This window comes from Passer montanus, unplaced genomic scaffold (genome assembly GCF_014805655.1).
Source record: "Passer montanus isolate IOZ18808 unplaced genomic scaffold, ASM1480565v1 scaffold75, whole genome shotgun sequence".
Taxonomy (NCBI): Eukaryota; Metazoa; Chordata; class Aves; order Passeriformes; family Passeridae; genus Passer; species Passer montanus.
In genome coordinates, this window is record NW_024372702.1 from 3,015,910 (window position 1) to 3,038,621 (window position 22,712).

Below are 22,712 nucleotides of genomic sequence, written 5' to 3' on the forward strand. Positions count from 1 at the left end.
AATAATTTTGAAAACTGCTCTTGCTGTCCTGTCTACTTCAAAAGAGTGTTTGGGGCAGTGTTGAGCAGTCCTCATCACAGAACTGTCACACTCAGTTGGTGTGATTGACCAGGTCCTGATGAGGAAAATTATCCTGGAGCCATAGTGACCCTCTAACCCTTCAAAGGGGTCGCGAGAGGGTGCAGTGGTTGGAGAGTGAGAGACCTGCTCTGCCACCGCCTGCAGCACTTCAGTCTCTGTAGCTGAGTCAGAGTGCTCACTTCTTTGTTTGTTTTCCCTTTTGAATGGCAAAAGAAATGTCACCTGTGTTCTTGTAGCTCTCTGTTATGTGCAGGGAACTGTTGTCTTGATCCTTGGTATCTGAATTCCTTAAAAGCTGTTTTATATAGCAGGCAGCTCATGTTAGCTGAGCATTAGCTGAGGTGAGATGAGCCAGGTTTTCTCTGCCTTGCTTCCACAGGTACAGTGCCCTTCAATGGTTAAAAGTTAAAGGAGCAATGTAAATGGTTAAATGGTTAAATGTTTGCTTGTTTTCTGAGGAACAGAGGCTGTTCCTTTCCCCATTATTGACACCTGAGATTATTAAAATTGAAAGAGTCATCAGTGGTCCAGTTTTTTGTGCTAATATGATCGTCTTATTGCTCAATATGTCTTTATTTAGACAAGGAAAATAAACTAGTTAGTTTGTTTCATTTTATAATTTTAATTCAGCTTCACCTTTAAGTTACAGTACAATCAGCTCTGCCTATTCTCTGAGGCATGTTTATTTTTTTGTGAGAAAAGATAGAGCTTCTGAAGAAGCCTGAAGAAAGACAGACTTTTTTTTATTTAGAACTCTGTTTTCACAAAGCCTTGGTTTTTGCAAAACCTTGGTTATAAACGAAACTGACCCAACAGTGGCCCTTTAAGAGACATGTTGGCAGTTAATCTGTTCTGGTTTACAGCATGTACATTGCTTTAAGAATGACTGGAATTCTAGGGGGAGGGAGAAGGGAAGCTTTGACCTCCATGTGCACATGTGCTGCTGCCAGCATCCCCTTGCTCGTCTCTGTGATTAAATGGATAAATCAAAGAACACCAGCTTCTTTTCTGGTCTCTCTGCAGTGAGGCTCTCTTTTTATTTATTAGTAGCCAGCACGGCTGAAATACTTCCAAGTGCAAGAGGAAAGGTTTCTACCAGTTATTTTGGTGTGGGAGTCAGTAGCCAGCCCAGTTGTTGGGAGTTCTTAATTATACTGCTTTCCTTTTCCCCAGATCTGAATGCATCAATAAGTTTGCCTCTGTCTTTGGGACCATGCCTCTCAAAGTGGTGGAGCATCGTGCTGACCCCGTCCTGTACAAAGATGACTTTCCTGAGAAACTGAAGAGCTTTCCCAATATCGGCAGCTTGTAAAGAGTGGGACAAACCTCTGTGAGGAAAACAACAGCTAAAAAGGTGCTATGAGGACTGTAAGGCCCTGAAGACAAAACTTGCTAGAGAGTGCGTTGCATCTGAGGGAGATGGGAATTAATGTTGTTCTCTTCCTTTTACATTGCACAAAGTTGTAATTGAAAGCTGAATTGCTCCTCTGATGCTCACAGAGAGTCAAATCTATTTGCGGGTTCTCCAAAAAATGTCAAACACATGCTTTTGTCCAGAGGAGGCTGTGCACCTGGAAGAATAAAACAGAATCCTGCTCTCTGTGGCCTGACTGGCATGACTGACCTCTTCTATCAAATGTGCTGCAGGCTCTCTGGTTAGTGAGCATCCATCCATTCAAACAACTGTCTGCCATGTAGAGCTGTTCTCTTTTGGGAGGAGTTTATTTCCTGTGTGGCTGATGGGCCTCTGTCTTTTGAGCTTTAACTGTTGTCTTAAGTAACTGTGTTACAAATATTTTCATCTGTAATATGAGACAAATGTTTATTTTTCTACAACATCACAAACAAAAATCTGTCTGTTTTCATCTAGTTTAAAGAGAAAAGCAAAATTTGTGTTACTTAAATTATTTTGATGGAGATGGAGACACAGCATCTCATAGGACACTGTCCTTCAAAGCAGAGACCTGCAGGACAGAACTGCAATTGCTGCACTTCCTGTGTAAATCTCAGATTTTCTGCTGCACTCATGCAAAAGACTCTGACTGTCTATCAGAACTAGTTGTATAATACAGAAAATTATTTGTCTTTAGTCTTCTTATATTTTTTATCTTCATTATAAAACCAGCAATCAGGTTACTCTTTTACATTGTAGCCATCCATAGGGATGAAGTGTGAAATAAGTTTTTCATGTCTGAATCCTCTTCAACAAGCAGTGTACTAATTTGTAAGACACTATATTTGCAGAAATTCCCAGTTCCAGCTTCTATGTACAGGCACATGTGTATGTGTAAGGCACTGTTAACGCACACTTACAAACTCCTGTAAGTTACCATTGTTGGAAAAACTATTGTGTCTTTGCTTGTAATTTAAGGAACCCATTGCCACAGGCTGAAACATACAGCTTAGGAGGTCTTTTGGAGAAGATTTACATTTCTTGGGAGCATTTGAATTGTTTCTCCATACTGAAATGAACCTGAATGAGAAAAAGAAATGCAACAAAATTAGAAGTACAGTTGCCTGGACTGTTACTCTTGCCCTTCAGTGTTAACGAGGGTCCTAAGTTGGGCTGAGAATGCAATCTCTTTTCTAGCTCCACTGATAAAATACTTGTTACTAGATAAGTGTGATTTCACTGTCTTTTGAAACCTCTGTTGCTGCTGGTTACAGACACATCCTACTTGATGGGCTGTTTTTCTGTTACAGTGCAAGCAACCTTATTCCTCAGATTTGCCAAACCCCAAACAATAGGACAAGTGTTAGACATCATGGTTCACCCCCTCTCCTAAACTGGATACGCAGCAATGACAGAAACCAAATGAAAGTCAGGCTAGAAACAGGAAACATCTGCTCCTATTTGTCTCACCCCCACTAAGACTTATCTTATTGCCCAATGCAGTGGATGTGCTGTGAATAAAAATCATATTGGAACAATAGCTTTGAGGGGATGCTTCACTTCATAACCTCCCTGGGATGTGCCTGTAAACTGTATCATCTGACTCTCTGGGAGTGTTTAATTACTAGTAAATGTTCTTTGCTGCACTCTTTGTTTCATTCCTGAGTTGCTATGGGAGCTAAAAGGATAGCTGTTGCAGTGACAACTGCTGTCTGCACAGTGGCTATCACAAGAGAGAGGAAGGTTTGTTACTCATTATATCTCCTTTGCAGCCTTTCAGGTTTATTAACATGAAGCTTCTTTTTGACTCTTCCTGTTGATTTATGTGCTGGTGCTTGAGCATCAGCATATTTCCCTGGAGAAGTTTGCTTTAAAAGGGTAGCTGTAACAGTGCAGTAGTCAGTTTTAGCTGTCCTTTTGGAGCTGATCTCAGCTTGGCAGGCCCTAGCAGTTTAACTGAGTTATAACACCTTCCTTACAGAGTTGTGAAGCTGCTGTGATTTTTTGATTCTTTCTCAGTAAGCCAGTAAAGGTTCATTTTGCACAGTCATAAAAGACACTGAGGACTTGAAATACTTGGTTGAATATTTTTAGATGTAGACAGCCAAACCAGTCCTGCTAAACTGAGGTATTATCTCCAGTCTGTAAAAGGGTAACATGTCCTTGTGTCCGTATGCAGGAGCATCTGAGTAGTTTCCCCTTGCACAAAATGTCCACTGACCCCTAACTATTATGTTTATCCTTTGGCCTTTTACAGTTGCTTTTATAGAGCTAGCTCATTTACAACCCCATTTGTCCCTGTTTAGTGCAATTGGGAAAATTGGGCAATTGACCATAAAGAAAAATTGTAAAATTGCCTACTTACTTGCTCTCTGCATTTATTATTGTGATGCTATTGATGCAAATTCTGTAAAGGTAAGATGTAATTGTATGTCTGATTTACAATGGGAGTTTTGTCAATCTTTAAATTAAGGTAATTTTAAACTTTTCATTGTATATATGATATTAAAAAAGCTTGATAATTGTATATTAAAAATTAAATCACATCAGTGTTTATTGTATTTCACTTCTGGAGTGGCACAAGGAAACATTAATTAATTCAGAAGGAAGAATTTCAGTGACAAGCTCTTTTACTACATAAATCTGTGTTAAACTTCAATATTCACAATGAACTTCAGAAAGATCTGTCAATATTTTGTCTTTCCCATAACTGGAGTTTGATGGTTTTCTTGAAAACAGAAGTTTGGTCTGCATCCCAGTCACCTTTTGGGGATACTCTAATTTTCTGCCAAGATTTTTTTTTTTTTTTTTTTTTTTTTTTTTTTTTTTTTTTTTAAAAAAAAATAACTGTGCTTTTGAGAAGTGATCTTTGGCTGAGTCGCTGAGATTGTGGAATCTAATGTGGTGGCAGCTTTTTGTTTCCAGGAGCCCTGTGGACCTGTGGATCATGCTGCAAAAGGGCAGCGTGTGCATGGCACACCTTGCTGCTCGTGCATAGCAAGGGGGAATGTGCTGCAGGGGCTGCTCTGCCAGTCGTGGGGAGTCCTAAGGATGCATTTTTAGCATCACTAACTCTTCCTATAATGCAGGAGTTTTTCCTTCCTCACAGCTCTACTGTCTTATTACAGGATGTGAAGTTTCAGGCCCTAATTTTCTGAATGACTCTCTCCTTCCATCTCTAGCTCCTGCTCTGCAACCTCCTACCACCATCATGCTTTCGCTGGTGTGGTTCAAATATGCTTTACTCTAGCAATAAGTTTATCCCTCTTAATTATCTATTCAGGGCCTTTTAAACTCAAGGACCTCGGAGACACAGATGTCAAAATAATTGTGAGGTGGGATTTAAGTGATGCTCAGTATTTCTGACTCATTTTGCTTCTAGGCTGTATTGGTGAATGTTGAGCATTCTGAAAAGATGCTGTACTGAGACACATGAAAATAGATTTACAAGGGCAATTTTAATGTTAAAATATACCTCCAAGATTTTATATGAATGCCCATCATAACGAATATCTGATACGTTGGGTACTTCTCACAGGTAGAGCAGCTTTTGATCAGGAAAGATCTCAGAATGGTTAATGGGTACTGCATAAATCTGTCCAGCCCTGTTACATGGAAGCTGCTCTCACCACCAAAACATGATACATGGAAGAAAAACTAAAATTGATGGTGCTGATGAGAAAATTGGATCAGACAGTGAGTATGATTTTTTTTTTCTCTTTGAAGATTTGCATACTTAAATTTTATTACGACTGCTGCAAAACATGTTCTTTTGTAAACTAAAATGTAAATAATATGTAGTTCTTGTTATTGGGTGTGGTCTTATCCATGTACTTGAATCACAAAAAAAAATAAATTTCTGCAAACTTATGTTTGATCAAATCTGTGCTAGAAAATTATCAATTTCCCAATTCCAGTTGGTCCAGTTGCTAACTTCAGTCTGATCCTAAAGAGCTGAGAAGAGCAGAGCAAATCCTGGCAAGTATTTTGCCTGTACTGCCTTTTCATTTCAACTTTTAGGCTGAAAATAATAATTTCTGTCAAAACCTGTCAGAAAATACCAAACACAATACTCCATAGGATCTGCAAGTTATCCCATGAGCAGATCACTTCAAACCTCTTGTTAACATTAGCATGTGACAGAGGTAGCATTTGCTTAGCAGAAAATTCAGGTAGAACACGTTTGCTTTACTATTGAGTCATAGGTCCTTAAATTGTATCTCGTGCTGTTGGGAGTGCCTGTAGGACAGTGTAAGTTCCTTTTAAGATGCCTGCCACTGCTGTATCTAAGTGCAAGAAACTGAGCTTCATGGTCCTCCTGCATGGGTAAGATCAGTCTCTTACTTGTAGCTGCAGATAGGGAAACACAGAGAGGCAGTCGGATTCCCTTTGGAGATGTGTGGGTAAAAAAAACAGGATTGAACACCAGTATCTCAAGCCTGGGATTTAGCAGAACAGCTACACTTTTGTCTGAATTGTTGTTTGTTTGCAGTTCTGGGTTCCTCAGTACCAAGGCAGAGGACTGTTAGCCTTGACTTTAAGAATCAGCAGGCTTCAGCAGCCCTGGCTTGAAGCCATTTAGAGACATTCCTGGTGCACTCTGTGTAATTTCAGCCTGATGGAAATGGCTGTAATGCAGTCCCACCTCTGCTGATCTTCAGGATTCCCCTGTCTGCAGCTTCTTGTGGTTGCTTTGAAAGTGAGTTATGTTTCCCATTAAAGGATAACAGGGACAATTGAGGCAATTACGTAGACTGGCTTGGAGCTAGCAGCACGAAGGGAGTTTTCGACTGAAAACAGTGCTGCTCAAAGGTTCTTCCTGCAAGGTTGCCTGTTTGCTGTCTCCATTTGTCTGGAAAAGGATCCCGTAATTGTCCTTCAAATTTCCTTTAGTCATGCTAAATGCCTGTTTACTTGCATAAACAGGAAGTACTCCTGCTCCAGACAAGCATACCAACTCCATAGTGACCATGGACAGAGATCAATGCAACTTGGTTATAATTTTATTAGGTCTATAAACTTGTGTCAGTGCTCAGTACCAGACTCTGTGCAGGGGGGATGTTGTGACTAAGAAAATATCAGCATAATTATTAAGTCACATCTACTAGATTTTTAACCTAAATTTCAGTTGAGGGGGACTGGTCAAAGCTCACCATTTGACCAATGAAGGCATGAAGAACTTGGGATATGCAGACCCACATGAGATTTTCCATGTGTCACTATGAGGTGTGGTTTCTTTTGCATCCTGTGCTTTTAAGGATGAAGCTTATCTCTTTTAGCCCTTCCCCTCCATTCTGTGCAGTGATGGGAACATGTAAAACTAAAAAGCTTGGGACTCACTGAACAAAGTGCCACTTACAGATATCCAGGTGCCCACAATTCACAAGTGTGAATACCTTGTGCTCATCCAGGAGATAAGCCCATAATGCCTTGGAAAGATACCTGAGCTTTTCAAGCCACTGGCTGTGTTCCCTCCCATGTGCCCATGTGTATAGGTGCCATACACTCAGAAAAATCATTGTTTCTCACCTGCTTGGCTGGCTGTTTATAAACTTACAGGTCCTTCTTTTGTGAAACTTCTCTTTGAAGGCAAGGGCCAGGTCTCAGCTGGGTGCTGGCCACACTTAGTGCCGGGTGCCTTCAGTTGCAGACTGATGGGAACAATAACTGCTTTGCCACACTTCATACAAACAGGGAGGGGAAAAGGTTTTAAGGAGAAAGGACCGTAAAATGAGATCCAGGAATTCAGTAAGGCTACAGCAAAAGGAGCAGATTGCTAACTCAGAGCATCTGTCTTTGCCCTGTGAGTAAGTTACGAACTGCAAAGCAAGAGAAAGTGGAAGATCCTTTCACAAATAATAAACACTTGTTTGTCTCAGATTAAATGCAACACCTTTACATGTGGGCTCCAGCTGGCCATAAGTAGATGCACCTTGCATGGCTGTTACCTTCCTTGCCAATGAGAAGATTATTGAACATCCATCTGCTTAAAGGTTAATAACCTGCTTTTAAAAAGAGGAAGAAAAAAAGGCAAATCTGTTTAGTTTACAGGAATAAAAAATTGGTTTTCATTTAAACTGCCCGAACTTTGCCCTGCCTCAAAGTCATATTCTCCAGCAGAGAAGGAACGCGTTAACATAGGAGCTGTAGCCACATCTTCCAGAGAGAAATTTTTCCATGTGTTTTGAATAACTCCTGTAACTCCACTAAGAAGGTGTAGCTTCAAAAAGAAAATGCCCATTTCTAATCTGGGTTCTGCCACTATCTAGTTTAGAAAGAGACTCTTTAGTTCTTTGACATCATTTAGGCCAGGAGCAATTTCTGATGTAAACCCATACAAGCAGGATGTTACTGAAACTGGCTTTAGGCTCTCAACACTCTGAACTCTGCCAACATCTGGAGAATCTGGCTTTGAGTGCTTGGGGAGGGAAGGAATTTTTCTCCTACAAGTGAGAGGAATGGATAAGCTTGCAACAGCACCTGCATTATCCATTTCTTTGTGAGACAGAAAAGCACCATCTGAAGCAAGCTGATGCTCCCCGAAAACTGATGAAAAGGCCAGAGGAGCTCTGTGGGTCTTGGTGGGTTGCTGGCAGCTGCTGGGCACCTTCTCAGCTTTGCCTGAACAAGAAAGGTCCTTTCCAGTCCACCCAGCATCTGGGTACAGGGACTTGAGCTCTTACTGGGTCTGTGCAGTCCGAAGGAAGCAGTTTTGCAGCTGAGTTTATTGATGGAGTGCAAGCAACAGAAAGGGCCCTCACAGAAGGCAGATTTTCCTGCAGTGGGACAAGAGCTGTGCCCTGTGAACTGCTGGGGCCCAAACAAACCCTTCCCTTTGTGTGGAGCCAAGTGAAAGCCAGAGGGCTCAGTCTGCCCCACAGAGGAGGGCAGACTGAGCCCTCTGGCTTTCACTGAGCAGCTTCTGGCTGCAGGTTGGCACTGCTGGGAAACCCTGCAGACCCACAGGGGAGAAGAGGGTGGCTGAGGCTTGGATGCCTCTGCTAAGATGGAGCTGGGAGCGGAGGGAGTGTGATGGCCCATGGGAATATGGGAAACGCTGCCAGCCCCAGGTGTCTTCTCCTAGGGCTTCAAGAGACCTTGTGCTCAGTGCCCCTAACGTGACTGTGCTGTGTAAAAGGGGTGGTGCCACAGCATGGGAAGCTGAGGGTCCCCAGTTCTGTGGCCTCTTGTTGCCAAATCAGCTGCGATTACAGGCTGCCTCATTGAGGACTGCTTGAGAGGGGCTGGGAGGCCTCCAAGAGCCCTGTGAGGCTGAAGCTCAGCTGAAGCAGCAGCTGCAGAGCAGTAAAGCCCGGGAGGCCATCGTGCTGTCCAGCCCGTGGCCAGGGTGCCCTCGGTGCGGTGGGGAAGCGCTGCCGGCGGCCGCGGGGCCTGTTGGGCCCATTGGGCTGGGCCGCAGGGCGCTGCCGTGCCCACTGGCTGGCTCGCACCCAGCTCTTTGTGCCGGACAGGCAGCAGCCCGTGAGCTGCCACCTGTTGTTAATCTACCCCCGGCTAATCCATTCTGGACTGCGTCAGCAGTTCAAAAGGGCACTGTTAGTATTTTTTGCCAGCTTCAATTAACGTGAGATTTTGGAGGCCCCTCTGATCGCATTTCATCTGTCATGAGTCAGGAACAAACCAGCCAGATTGCAGTTGAGAGGAGAGAAGAGAAGGAGTTTATTGCAAACCAAAACAACAACAGCGTTTGTGCCCCCTTGGCCTGGGTGGCTGGGTAGCAGGGACCTTCCCATTCCTTTGAAAACCTGCAAAAAAAAAAATTGGTGACTGGAAAACCCCGCCCTTCCCCTCCAAAAAAAAAAAAAAAGAAAAAAAAAAGAAAAAAAGAAGCTGCAAGTGCAATGCAATAACTTACTTCAAAAAAAGTTAAAAAGAGTCAAGCTGCAAGACTGTTTGTTCTTTTTTAATATTCCACTGTAATGAACTGGTAATACATGGTTGCATAGGCAATAACATTGCATGGCACAAACCTCATGTGGCAACATTTTAAATGATTTTTTTTATTCTTTTTTTCCTGAACATTTTTAAAACTTTTTAATTTTTTAATATGTTCTACCCCAGGCTGTTAAGCTAAAGAGAAAAAAAAAAAAGGTAGCATTTATACAAGGTTACAATATTTTACAACAAAAAAACAATAATATTGATTGAGGTTTGTTTTCTTTCTCCCAGTCTCTCTTTCAAGCACTGCACACCTAAACCGATATATTATTATACATTGAAAACTGTCCTTCAAAATCAGTAGTATAAAAGTCCTAGCTCTACCTACCTACCTAGCTATGTGGGGGGAGTGGAGAACCATGTTACCAGCAAAGAGTTAAGGGGGTGTAAGGCTGCTCCCTCACCTCCTCCCAGCTCCCTTTGGGAAGCTGCAAAGGGCTGAATGACTTTCCATCCGATTCCACCCCCCTTCCCATTTGGGTTTAATTTCTCCCTTGGTCTGTTTGCTTTTTGCTGTGTCAGTCAGAGCAGCAAAATAAACACAGGGCTCTGCCTCTGCTTGATTATTTTTCAATCCTTTTCCAAGAAACTACCTTTTTGCCTTAGTTTGTTTGGAAAGTGTTTTACAATGTGCTGCCCAGTCTGAGTGTACTCTGGGAATCAGGGGAACGCGCCTCCCCATCCCAAAACACTTCCACTGCAGGGGGAAACCAGCAGGCAGCCCTGCTGGGCAGCACACAGGGCACTCCTGGACCAGGCTGGTGATGCGTCCCTGCGGTGATGGAGCAGGTGAAGCCATGTGTGCTGCAGCTCTGGAACTCCATGTGTGACACATTGTCACTGTGTGTGGCCTTTCCCTAACACCCTGCCCATGCCATGGCTCAGGCCAGGCGTGGTCCAGCAAGGACGTGTCACCTGGCAGGGATGTGCATTCCGGCAGGGATGGACGCTCGCTCACACCCTGCCACAGGCTTTCGAGGGAAGAGAGGGTGGTTCTCTTTTTATTTTGTTGTCTTGGTCTTCCTCCCTGTGGGCTATACCCAGGTAGGTGCTGGGGCAGTGGGACCTGAACTGGGTAGCATATTCTGGAGGGGGCAACTGGAGCCTGGCCGGAGAGCCTGATGCGAGTGCAGGTGGGTGGCACTGCTGGCAGTAGGTGATGTGCCAGGGGGCTGACCTGGCCCTTCTCCATGAGCTTGCTGAGGCACGGCAGCCCTAAGAGTATGCACCCCGCAGGGCCCAGCAAGCCCAAGCCTAGTTCCCCACTGGTTTCAATTGCTACCAAAGCACTAACTACTGCTAGAAGTAGCAATAGGCAAGAAGTGCTTTTGAGTGCTTGGCAATGAGTACCCAGACTCGTGGGTATCCAACTGCTTTTAAGCCAGTGCCAGGAACCCATTGCTCTTGCTTTTGCATCCTCCTGGTCTCAAAGCTATGGACATCTCTGGGGTTCCCAACCATGGGCAACAAAAGGCAGCCACTTTGTAGGATACCTGCTGCATAGACAGGACCAAGACTGCTTGGGAGAAATGTTTTTCTCCTCCCTCCATGAGGCTGGAGGGAGCATCTCGGTGAGCCCAGTTAGCTGGGCTGCACCCACAGAGGATGCCACCATGGGCATGGCAGGTGTTGGGGTGGCTGATGCTTGTGAGACATTATGGTGGTGGATGGGGACAAAGCTTGCAGCTTTGAAGGCAAGTCCAAGCCAGGGAATTGTGATTCAATGTATAGACATGAGTAAAATACTAAATAAGAAATAAATAGAGAAGAAAGTCATAAATAGAATTGAAAAGTATTAAAATAACAACAACAATAATAATTAAAAAAGGTATCATCGTGGTAACGTGAGATTGCAAGAACAGCACTGACCCTGTGACCTTTAAGAAATGCAGTAGCTGTAGGCTGGCTAGGTTAAGATACACACATATATATATATACATATATATAAGTATATATATATATTTATACAGTTTTTCATGTTAATTTAACAGCTAGTTTTTAAAACCCTTTTAAATTAATTTTTAAAATGTGTTTTAAGTACAGATGCATGTAGCTTAAAAACTACCAGAACAACTGCTTTTGAAGGTTTGGGACGGGCCCCTGTTCCAGCGTTACCCAGAAGTTTGGGTGCAAGGGACTGTGCCGGAATGGCAGCAGCACCCAGAGAGGTGAGGCAGAGCCTGATGAGCAGTGGGGCTGCCTGCAGGTGGAGGTGGGAAGGGAGCCCTGCACAAGGGGGTCCAGGGAACAATTCCCCTTGCCTCATGGTGTTTTCGGGCAGGCTGAGGGCTGGGCACGCGCAGTGGTGTTTAAATTAGACTGAGTCCAACATGTGCTTTCCACATGAATTTTAAGGTGAGAGAAAGTGGGGGCCAAGCTTCTCTAAATGCCAAGTCTGCTGCCAGGAGACTCTCCTCTCTCTCTCTAACAAGACAGGGATACAGCACTTAATCCTCTGGGCTGTTAAACAGCTCAAATGAAATACTGGCCCCGTGGAAGTCTGTGAGGAAAAGCTACCTTTTAACTTCAGTAGGGAATGCAGCTAAGCTCTTGAATAGATACAGCCCTCCACTGGAGCTGCCTTCAGGCTTGCAGGCTAAGTGAGGCCTGTCCCCATATGGCTGCCTGCTCCACTGCCCTCTCCTTAGCTCTGCTTGTTGCTAATTTGCCTTGTCAGCAATGGTACTGGACTGTTCAGGCAGCAGCCCTCCACTGATTGCCTGCTGACATTGGGAAGCATCAAGATTCCCAGTGTACCTGGGAAAAAGCTCTCAACACTGTGTTCAGCTGCCTGCACAAACCTGGACAAATTGCCTCCTGCCACCAGTCCCTGGGTAGCTGGGAAGCTCAGTGGCTTCTGGGGTACCCAGTGGGGATGTACACCTCCAGCTGATCAGCATGATCCTGCCTGGTTCGGTGATCAGCATCACTTTCAGCATCTAAGCCACCGTGCCTGAGGTCTCAGCTGAATGTTTAGGCTGGGATGTAAATCCTGGCTGCTTGTGGTGGGAGAGGCCCTGGTTATGCACATGATGTGGTGAAACGCATGCTGGCTCCCTGTGCATAGCAGGGAATGCATCTCTTAGCATTTCTGAGGAGAGAAAAGAAACAGGACTACTGGTGTTGTCTTACCCCAGTAAATATATTACTTTTGACCTAGCAATAGTGTATCATTAAGGTAGTGCATTGACAGTCTAGGCACTATGGGAATGCTTGTATGGCTCATTAACCTGAAGCTGGACGTTTGGTTGTAGCTTATTTGGAACTTTTTCCAAGACCACTAGATATTCCTGGACCTTAAACCACAAGATCCCCTAACAGTAAGCATGAGGAAAGAGGGCAAGGTGACAAACCAGTTTTTCTGGGAGTAGTATCCTATAATTCCCTTGCAAATCTCAGAGATGGCTACCCCAGCTCAAGCCCAGCTTGCAGAGCCACACTGTGTGGGTGGTAGTGCCCAGCTGACTTTCAGCTTCTCCTTGGTGGTATTTCAGTGGCGTAAAAGGATGTTCCAAAATTACTCCATGCACTATGATCACTGAAAAACTTGTAAAACATTTAGCCTTGCAACGGAGATCTTAACAGCTCTGTGCAGGTAAGATCAGCGGGACGGAAAAGCAGACAGGCATGTTGGGTCACACAAACCAGAGAAGTTCTGGTCTCTCCTACTTCCTCTGCAAAGTGAAGAGGATCTGAGGTGGCTGGAGATGGGGCAGTATCACCTTGTTCTCCCCTGAGCCCCTTCCCAGCCTGTTCCTTTTGCTGTCTCTGGTGCAGAGATGCCCGCAGCCATTGTGTGCCACAGGGCACTGGGGTGGAGGGCTGAGGGAGAGCCTGTCGTTGCACATGTCTGACGCCAGGATGAGGTGCATGAGGAATTTGGTGGCCTTGTGCCACTGTGGCAGTGTGCTAGTGCTTGAGATCTTTCTTAGAGCAGTCTTTTTGGGGACTTGCAGATTTACATAGCAGTTGTGCTTCCCTGCCAGAGCTGCTGTCTCTAAACTGAAGTTAATTCCCGACCGAGTGAGATAGAGGAAATCTTTTTCTGTACCACCATGCTTGTGAGCCTCAACATAGACCACAACTAGGGAAAGCAAAGCCCAGGCACTCCCTGGGGCATTGAGCCATGCTGGAAAACTTTTGTTTGCTGGGGTGTGTCTCCATCTGGGTCACCAGAGGGCTGGCAAAGACTCTCAGTGTGATAACACTGTGCTATGGTGGGTAGAGGGGCATCCCCTCCACAGGCCTCTACAACTCTGCTTCATCTCAGAGCACAAGATGGAGCAGGAGCAGGGTAGAAGGAGGTGGGCTAATGTTGCCTTGTTTCTAGCTTTGGTTATCTTCCCAGCCCTCTTCCCCACTCAGCTGTGGGAAGGTGTAGCTCCCGCTAAAATGATGTTGGCATTGTGAGAGAGTCTTTTTGCTGGTGCCAGAGTCCCCATCCAGTCCCTTGCCCGGGGCAGAATATGTGTGGGGGTGGGTGGTGGGATGGGAGAAGCTGCTGGAAGGCCAGTGGCCTCTTGCTCTTTGGAAAGGCATGTCTGGTGTCAGAAAAAACAGCGGAAAGAAAAAATGCCCAGGTTGTCGGGGAGGTGGCAGTGAGAAGGGATGCATTCCATCCCAGATCTTGATGGAAGAGGTGCTGCTCCACAGCCTCCCTCTCCCTGCCTGATCCCAGGAAGCCGGGAGCTGCCACGTTCATGCTGGAAACACTCCACTTACATTAACATATGTACTTTATATGCCTAGGGTAGCTAAAAGTGCTGCATTCAGATCCCCGAGGAGGCAACTGCTGTCTGGAGTCCAAGCGGATGGATTTATGGGGCTGTCCCCACGTGCTCTCTCCGTGTCTGGCGGGCACTGGGCCGCAGCCCTGTCATGTCGCCCAGGAGATCGCGGCGCTGTGCTCCTTTGCTTTCATCCTCAGGGCAGCGATGCTGGAGGTCTTGCGGTCCGGCTCGCTGTTCAGCTCGTAGCCATTGAGGCTGGGGCTCATCCCGGCTGTGCCGAAGAGGCCACCCATGTGAGTCTGTCCCACGTGGCTGCCGGGCCCGGAGACTCCGAGGAACTCGGAGACGCCGCCGGCCGCGTGGGGGTGAGCATGGGGGGACATGCAGGAGGGCACCGTCTCGCAGGGGACCACGCAGGCAGGCACAGGGGAGGCGGCTCCGTTGTTGCCGATCCAAGAGGGGTTCTGGATCTGGGGGAGGGAAAAGAAGCATCAGGGCTGCCCCATGCAGGATATTTTGGGCAGCTGGCCTGGGGGAGTGGAGTGTGCCCAGCCCTGGCCTGGCAGGGCAGCCTAGTGGAGGGGCAGCCAGTGAGATGGGTATGCAGTCCTGTCTGCTGGGCCCTGCCAGCTGCAGCACCCTCAGCCCTCCTGCAGGCAGCAAATCCGCTCCAAAACCCGTATGCCAGCCTGGACAGGGGCAGGGAGTGCAGCAGGATTACTCACAGGGAGCAGCACTGTGCTCCTTCTCTGCCACAGCATCTGTTTATTTCTTTCCCAGACACTCTTACTTTTTTTGTACCATGAGCACTTTTCTCAGCACAGGAAACTTTGTGTCATCCATGGTGTTTCTGTGGTCCTACTCATTATGCAGGAATCAGGCAGAAAGCAGTGATGGGAGGCTGCTCATCCACCATCCTTCTCCAGCTTGGGGCAGCTGCAATTGCCTAGACAAGAGCTATTTTGTGCACACAGACATGCCTGTCAGAGCTGAGCCCTCAGCACAGGCAGCTTCATTGCCCCTCTCCCCCAGCAGTGCCCATCCGGGCAGCATCACCCACCCTGCTGCAGAGCAGACCCCTGCAGGGCCACCTTGAGAGACCACCTGGGATCCTGCAGTGTCACTCATAAAGTGATATTGCAGAAAAGAGGAGGGCTCAGTATTTGGCAGTGGGAATAGGTGTGCTGCAGCAGGGGGCACGTGGACATGCAGAATGAAAGCAGAGAAGAGATGAGCAGTTGGCTGGAGCAAGAGAGCAAAGGGCCCTTCATCCCACTGCTTGCCCTTGGGCCTTCTCTGATCTCTTACCTTCTGCAAATTGCTTTTCAAATATTTGAATCTCTTGTGCTGGGAGAGGAGGGCAGTATGGAGGGAGAGAGCAGTGTAGGTTACAAAGGCAAGAGAAGGACATGCTAAAAAGGCTGCTGAGAGTGTTCTCTGCTTGAAAAGCTGCTTTGGCATCTCAGCTGTTTCAAAAGGGTTTCTTGTTCAGTTTATGGGAGACGCCAAGCGGGAGAGAGGTCAAACACTCCTGGCTTGGCTGAGGGGTAGCACTGGTACAGCACTGCCTGGGGAGGCAGCTGACAGACAGGGTGGCAGGGAGGGAGGGCTTCCAGCAGATCTGTGAGGACAGTCAGGTTCAGAGCATCATGCCTGCAGAATTGCGCCCTTGAGCAAATTCTGGGTGGTGGGAAGAGGAGTGGAGGAAGGCGGGAGTGCTTTCTGGGGCACAGCCTAGCCTTGGAGCTAGCAAACCCCAGTCTGCCTGGCATCATCTGAAGTGTTGTGAAACTGGGGCTGGCCCAATGTTTAGGAGGCTATTGTGCTGACAGGTTTTCCAAGACAGGAAGCTAAGAAGGGAAGGCAACCCTGTGACTTGCTCCCAGAGTCAGGGCAGGAACAGTTTCAATAGGACTCAGAAGCACCTCAGGTACCCCAACAAGACTGCTTCCTCCCTTCTTCCTTTGGAGCATAAATCTACAACTCCCTTGGGAAGCATCCCCAGATGTCACCAAGTGTGCTGTACGTACCACAGCCCATCACTGGGAGACTGCTGTGGGAATTTGCCAGGGGAAAAATGCTTTTATCCAACCACCATGTCCAAGGGGCATCGAAACCAGACATGGTAACAGGAAACCTCCCCGGGATCTGCTATTCTTTAGGCATGAATTAGCCTTTTGGATCTTTTCAAACCAGTGGAAAGTTAGTGGGCAGTAGCACATGTGATAGGTTGTGCTGAGCACTTGTGCCCAAGGGTGCTGCTCTATATCACACAGTGCTGTGCCTGGTACCTGCTTTAAAGATGGATGCTCTGGGTCAGGGCATGAGGGAGCCAAGCAAGACACCTGACTAAAAAACTGCCAGCCCTTTGCCTGGCAGTATAGTCCCGGTGTCCCTGCAGGCTTGCCTAAGGGCAGCTGGATGTGCCTGAGAAGTGAAGCATGGCTTGGGGAGGACTGGGACCAGAGGCAGCGTGTCCAGCAAGCACAGTGCCCAGGCAGGGGAATGCACTCACCTGGGCGTAGTTCTCAGCACGGGTGAGCAGAGGCAGCTCGTAGGCGGTGGAGAAGTGGGTCCGGACCTGCTGCATCTGTCCGAACCGCTCCCGCTTGCGCCATTTGGCTCGCCGGTTCTGGAACCACACCTGGGGAGAGGGGACAGCAGGGCTGTGAGCAAGGGGAGCCCGGCAGTGTCTGGTAGCCCGGCAGCCCTGAAGAGCCCACCAGAGGGCAGGGCCTCACCAGGCGGGTGGTTTGGTATGGCACAGAGAAGGGCATTGCTCCACACACATGCTCTGCAGGGGAGAGACGGTCCTTCCCTGCTTCTCTTGAGGGACTGGGAACAGCCTGCACTCCTAGAAAGGGAGCACTCCGTGCAGAAGGGGATGTCCATCTTCTAGTGCACAGCCTCTCTGGGGACATTCCCAGCTCTTGCCTCCCACAGCCTGATTTGCCTTGGCGTAGCCCATCTTCCTCTCACTCCTAAATCTGTGTTACCCAGGCTCTGCCTGCAGCTCTCCTGCCAGTCTCAGAGGAGAAGTGTGAATACATCTGTGTGTGCTGCTGCCAGGCTGAAAACAGCAGTGACGGGGCTTTCCCCAGGACTAATCCTGGCTATGATGATGTCATTGACTGCAGCTTGCATTTCTCACCAACTCCCTCATTTTTCTTAACCGCAACAAGAAATACAAAGCTGAACACCCCTTCCCTCCTTAGCTGCAGGAAAGGACAGGTGTCCTTCTATAGCATCCTTTGGTTTACACTGAGTTTTCTTTGCAGGGTTTGCTACTCTTTGCTTCACAGTGCTGCTCAGATCCCTTCAAGGCAAAGACCAAAACTCTGTTTCTGCTCTTATTTTTACTGGCTTGACATCAGTGTGGATTATTGCACTGTTGTCAGCACCATTGCTCCTGATTTGCATCAGCCTAAGAAAGATCAGAGCCTGGCCCAGTGTCTTCAAAGCCTCTTCAAGCTCGTGAGTCAGGGAAACACATCAATCAAGAGCTGCTTTGAAGGCACTGAGAGATGAGGGTGATCACCAGGGGCTGGGTTGTGCAGGTCACTCGAGTGCATGAAAGGAGCACTCCTAGAGCCTCTCAGCTCTGCTTCGAGTTTTACACGGTGACTCGCTGCAGGGGGCCAGAGAGGGTATTGCTGACAAGCAGCTTGGCCCTCCCCACGCCTGGCCGTGGGGCAGCTTTGCTGCTTGCCAGGCACCTGTGGAGAGCAGATGCCAGGTAGGAAGCTCATGTCTTCACAGGACAGCAGGACAAGCCAGGTTCTTGGCACAGGGTGGGATGGCAGGACAATTTTTGCAGGGGTAGAAATGCTGTGGCACCTGCAGCTTGAATCAGTGCAGCCAGAAGCTGCTACAGGGAGGGATAAGGGGTTTGGTCTTCTGTTCTGAGCTGACCTTCCTGCTTGTGCTGGAAGAGTTGTTTCAGGCTCTCCTGCTTCAGTTTCTGCCTTCCACCACACAGACAGCCTCGTGCTGGTCTCTCGCAGCCAGGCCTGTGGTATGAGTAGGCAGCTGAGGGTCTGGCTGTGCACTCTGCTCTGCTTTGGGCAGGGAGCAGATAATGCAGCTGCCAGGCACGTGCTCCTCATGTGGGCTGAGAATAGCACAGAGTTTAGTGCCCGGCCCCATGGCCATGGCAATGCCACTGGCGTGGGTCATCTACAAGCTGGCCAACCTCCTATGAACCCCCTACCCCAAATCAAAAACCCTGTGAGTGTTTTCAGTAGGTGCAAAAAGCATGGGGAGAAGCATCCTATCGTTATCCCAGCTGCGCACACGCTGCACATGCAGAGCGTCCTACTGGAGCAGGTTTGATGCCTCAGGCAGCTGTCTGTTTTTCTTCTACCTCTTCTTGGCACAGCCACTCCAGCCCAGCTGCAGGCCAGTCCCAGGGCTGGCCTGGATCACGCCGCTTTGATCTGCAGATTCAAAGTTAGCGGTGCTGACCTGGTTCCTCCTCAGGCAGAGGAGGCCCCGCTGTGCACAGAGGGGTGCAGAGCAGGTAGGGAGCAGAGTGCTGCCTGTGCATGAGGCCGGGATGAACATGTGCCAGGCATACGTGGCTGTTCCCCGTGGGGTGAAGGCACTGGCTGCCTTGCCCGCCTGAGCATCCCACCTGGGAGCAGGGCGGCCGAGCTCGGGCCCCCACGGCAGTGTGTGGCTCTGCAGTGTGACCTTCGAAGCCATCAGTCTGTGCCCTCTTCTTCCCAGGACAGCACAACAGCTGCCTTGACAGAGCAGAGTGAGGTCTCAGCCTCTGCTCTAACACATTTATGTATTGGATTGACCAGAGCAAACTGATTTAAACTGGCAGTTCCCAAATTGCCACGTGGCTGGTGGGCTGGGACGACGTGACAAGTCATCACATTAGGCTGAAGAAGAGTGTCTTCAGTCCAAGTGTTGGTGTCACAGGCACCAGAGACACTCTGACAGCTGACAGTGAGCTCTGAAGCACTTGTGGCAAGGTTTAGACCACTTTTTAAAGCTCTCCTTTCTCCTCTGGTCCAAATCCTTACAGGCTTCTTGGTGTCTTGCAGTTGGGTTTCTCCAGGCCTCCACAGTGCTCCGGGGAAAACAAGACAGGCATGGCAACGTATAATGTGAAAATGTCAGCAAAAAACCTCAACTAATCCTCAGTATTTCCACAGTCTTAGAAGACACCTGCTTTTAAAAAGCAAATCTAAACCCAAACAGAAGTTCATTTTCCTTTCATTGCCTGTCACTCCTTGTCAAGAGCGGCTGTCGTGGGATGGGAATGTGGCAGCGGAGGTTGCAGTGGCTAGTGCATGTCCTCTGGGGTCAGGATGGGCTGTGTCTGCTGTGCAGGGGCCACTGGATCTCTGTGTTAGCAATTACAGCAGGAGTGTATGGTAATGTCATGTATCTGACTCATGCAGACAATGCTTTGATAAGCCCTGATGTACCAAATCAGCCCTGTAAAAATCTACAGAACAGAGAATGTTTCGTGTGTCCATAAACATTCAGCTATATGTGGTACCTACATCCACATGCATAGACAGCTGATGTGCTGTTGGGGGTGGAGAGGCCAGAAGTGGCCTGAGACAAATCAAGGAGGCTCCTCCTCATTCTCTTGCTGCCTCTACCCTCGCACCCAGTGGGCACTGCCAGTCTGTCCCTGCCACCAATCCCTGTATGCCCTGCACAGGGCACAGATGGATGGGCTCAGCTGGGACTTAACCCAGGCCACTGACTATGTCTGGTTAGTTAGGGGCTGCATCACTGATTTTTCCTTCCTCCAAGTTAAAGAAAAAGTGTTTTCCCCTCTCTCCTATCCCCGCCATGGCAATGGTGGGTGAGGCTGACCTCTGCACATGTGGTGGTGAGCTGGTAGCAGCTGTGGGGTTGTGCTCATGCCCTGTCCCCAGCACCTCTCACTGCATCACTGCTCTGATGCAGGTAAGAACTAGCCCACCATGTTCAAGTCTCTTGTGCTTTTACTCTCTTCTGGCAGCCCTACAGCATCCATTCTCTCCATTCCTGTCCTCTCACCCTGCTACCCTCCTCTCTCTGCTCAGCCTCCATCAGGACCCAATCCCTCTGTGAAAGGCCAGGCTGTCTCCCCTCTCGCCAGAGATGGACACCAGTCCTTTGCTTTTCAGACTGCAAGAACAGAGCCAGAATTCATCCTTGAGTGCTGAAACTGGACACCATTTTATCAGTGGCCTGGCATGGGAAATTGGAGCCTGGGATGAGAGAATTGAATAACTCGAGCTTGTTTTCATTTCATGTTTAATTTCCTGCAGGCTTAGCTCAGTCTTTCCGCTCCTTCCACCAGCCTCCCAGGGTTTTATGGGGGAAAAGGGATCAAGATATATTACTTCTTGCTTTGCTTTGCTTTTTTTCTTTTCTTTTTTTCCAAGGCGGTGATTTTGCTACAGCGGAGTTTGACATTTCCCTCTCACTTTCAAGCCCCTGCCGCATCACAGGGTCACTGCCGAAAACATTTCATTAATGGTCCCAGCAATCATAAAGCTGGCTCTTAGGGGGGGCTGGCTGAGGGGTTATATTCCCTGGCTGTGAAGCCTCCTTCCAGTCCCATCCCTTTCTCCTCTCCCAGAGAGCAGTCCAGGAGGCAGATACTGATAACCCAAGAGAGATAAGCAGCCAGGGCCAGGCTAGCATGGACTTGGGATGTGCCTGTGTGTGTTTCTGTGCAAAGGGAAGGAATAATGTGTGAATACATGTGTCTACCTTGTTTTTCTAGTGCCACTGCCTCAGACATCTGCTGCAGACCTGGATGAGCTGAAAGAGCCTAAAGCAGTTGCTGGTACCAAGCAGAAGCTCTTTCTGGGCCTCTGCAGCCCCAGACATGGAAGAGGAGAAGAAAGGAATGGGATATATAGGACCTACCTGAACCCAGCACTCCCTGTGCACCCTTGCAGGTTTGTGGCTGAGCCATAGCAACCTCTTCCTGGCTGTGCCTCTGCACAGAGCTTATGCATGGCTCCCACTTTGGAAAACAGGGATGTGCAGTACCTTAATATTACATGGAAACAAGGGGCAAGGCTGTGAGGAGTAGACAGGAAAATGTTGCACTGCATCACAGGGGGAATTAGCTTTGGTATTGTCAGACACCAGTACAGATGGCTGGAAACTGAGGCAGGCAAGGAAATGGAGCAGGAGAGGGGCCAGGCCACGGAATGCCATTGATTCACAGACAGTATGGTCCACCTCATATATGCTGCTGGCATGGGCTCTTCTCCAGACACCAAAATCTCCGGCAGCTACTTCACTAATGAAGCATGAGCCTGTCTGGGCCCTGCATCTGCTCCTGCCTGCTGTGCAGCTGGTTATGCTCCCCAGGAAGCCAAGCCTGGCCAGAGGGGTTGACCTCCAGCCAAAAGCTGTGGGAGGGAGCATCACACCTTAAACCTGTGCCTCGCCTTTCTGCCATCTTGCTTTGCTTAGTTCAGCTTTGCAGGCAGCTGAAGCTGACCTCCAGAAAATCATTCCAGGGCAGGATTATCCCTTAGAAGACCATATCTTCTCTGGGAGATGGACTACTGTGCTTCCCTCAAGGCTCATGGGACTGCAGCAGGTGTGTGCCCAAACACCCCACTGCAGCCAGAGCCTTTCCCAGTGCAATGGAGGGTGTCTGAGTACCTAGTAGCTCTTTAGCTTGCAGGGGAAAAGTAGCGAGTGGCTCGTGTCTAATTTGTGATTTCCACCCTCTAGCCCTTGGTTCTTGGTCCTTGCAGTAGGCATTTGCTTCACCATCAGCCTCCTGAGCTGCAGTCCCATGCCCGTACCCACTCTTGGGCTGGGAGCTAATGGCCCTTGGTGCCAAACTGCTGGTGTTGGACGAGCAGAACTGCCCAGGGGGTGGGAGACCAAAAACAAGGCTAAACAAGCTCTAGCACAACCCAGATGTGGAGACAGGAACTAGGCTGATTCACTAAAAAAAGGCTTTGTCTCATGTGAAGAGCAGCCCTGTGACACCAGCAGAAGAGCCCTGTGCCACCTCAGACTGCACCTCCATGCCTCCCAGGGGCTGCCACTGCCGTGCCAAGGCCAAGCAGCTCCCTAACCAACAGCCTCATCCCCCTGGGAACACATCGGAGATACCAGCACCTGCTGCTCTGGCACAAGCCTGCGGGTCCTTGCTCTCCAGTGGCAGGAGTGCACTCTGCTGCTGACAGCATGGCAGTCCTGCATCACGAGGTGGTGGCCTGGTGCCAGCCCACAGCCCAGGTCAGTGGGTCCTTCCCGGCAGAGCCAGGGAATGACTGAAATGCAAGTGCTTACCCCTTTCACCACGGGGTAAGTGCACGAGCAGCCAGGCCACTCAGACAAGCCCTTCAGCAGCTCTGTCACACGAGCCCTGTCATCGCCCTCCCAAGTGAGAGGTGGCACTGGCAGGGAGGCTGTTCTTGCTGCCTATGGCAGCAGGCTACTGGCACGTTTATCTCAGAGCAAACCAAACCCCTCTTTGCCAAATATACTCCAGGCTACCTAGGAAGTTCTTCTGACCTCAGATGAAGTGTGATCCAGTAGTGAAGTGGGGAAAAACC

General features: G+C 48.4%; 2 protein-coding genes across 3 annotated transcripts in view; one reads left to right on the forward strand and one right to left on the reverse strand.

The window, feature by feature from the left end:
* The window catches only part of EXT2 (exostosin glycosyltransferase 2), a 70,719-nt gene extending 66,704 nt beyond the window's left edge, over nucleotides 1-4,015 (forward strand). Inside the window, 1 exon segment of the mRNA XM_039730970.1 lies at nucleotides 1,255-4,015. Coding sequence (XP_039586904.1) covers nucleotides 1,255-1,393 — 139 coding nt within the window. The 3' untranslated portion in view covers nucleotides 1,394-4,015.
* A 7,288-nt stretch (nucleotides 4,016-11,303) lies between these two features.
* Nucleotides 11,304-22,712, reverse strand: part of ALX4 (ALX homeobox 4) — a 41,130-nt gene continuing 29,721 nt past the window's right edge. For both annotated transcript variants that reach the window (XM_039731038.1, XM_039731037.1), the window contains 2 exons: nucleotides 16,679-16,807; nucleotides 11,304-14,633 (listed from right to left, as the gene is read on the reverse strand). In XM_039731038.1, coding sequence (XP_039586972.1) covers nucleotides 14,310-14,633; nucleotides 16,679-16,807 — 453 coding nt within the window. In that variant the 3' untranslated portion in view covers nucleotides 11,304-14,309. The remainder of the gene's footprint in view (nucleotides 14,634-16,678; nucleotides 16,808-22,712) is intronic.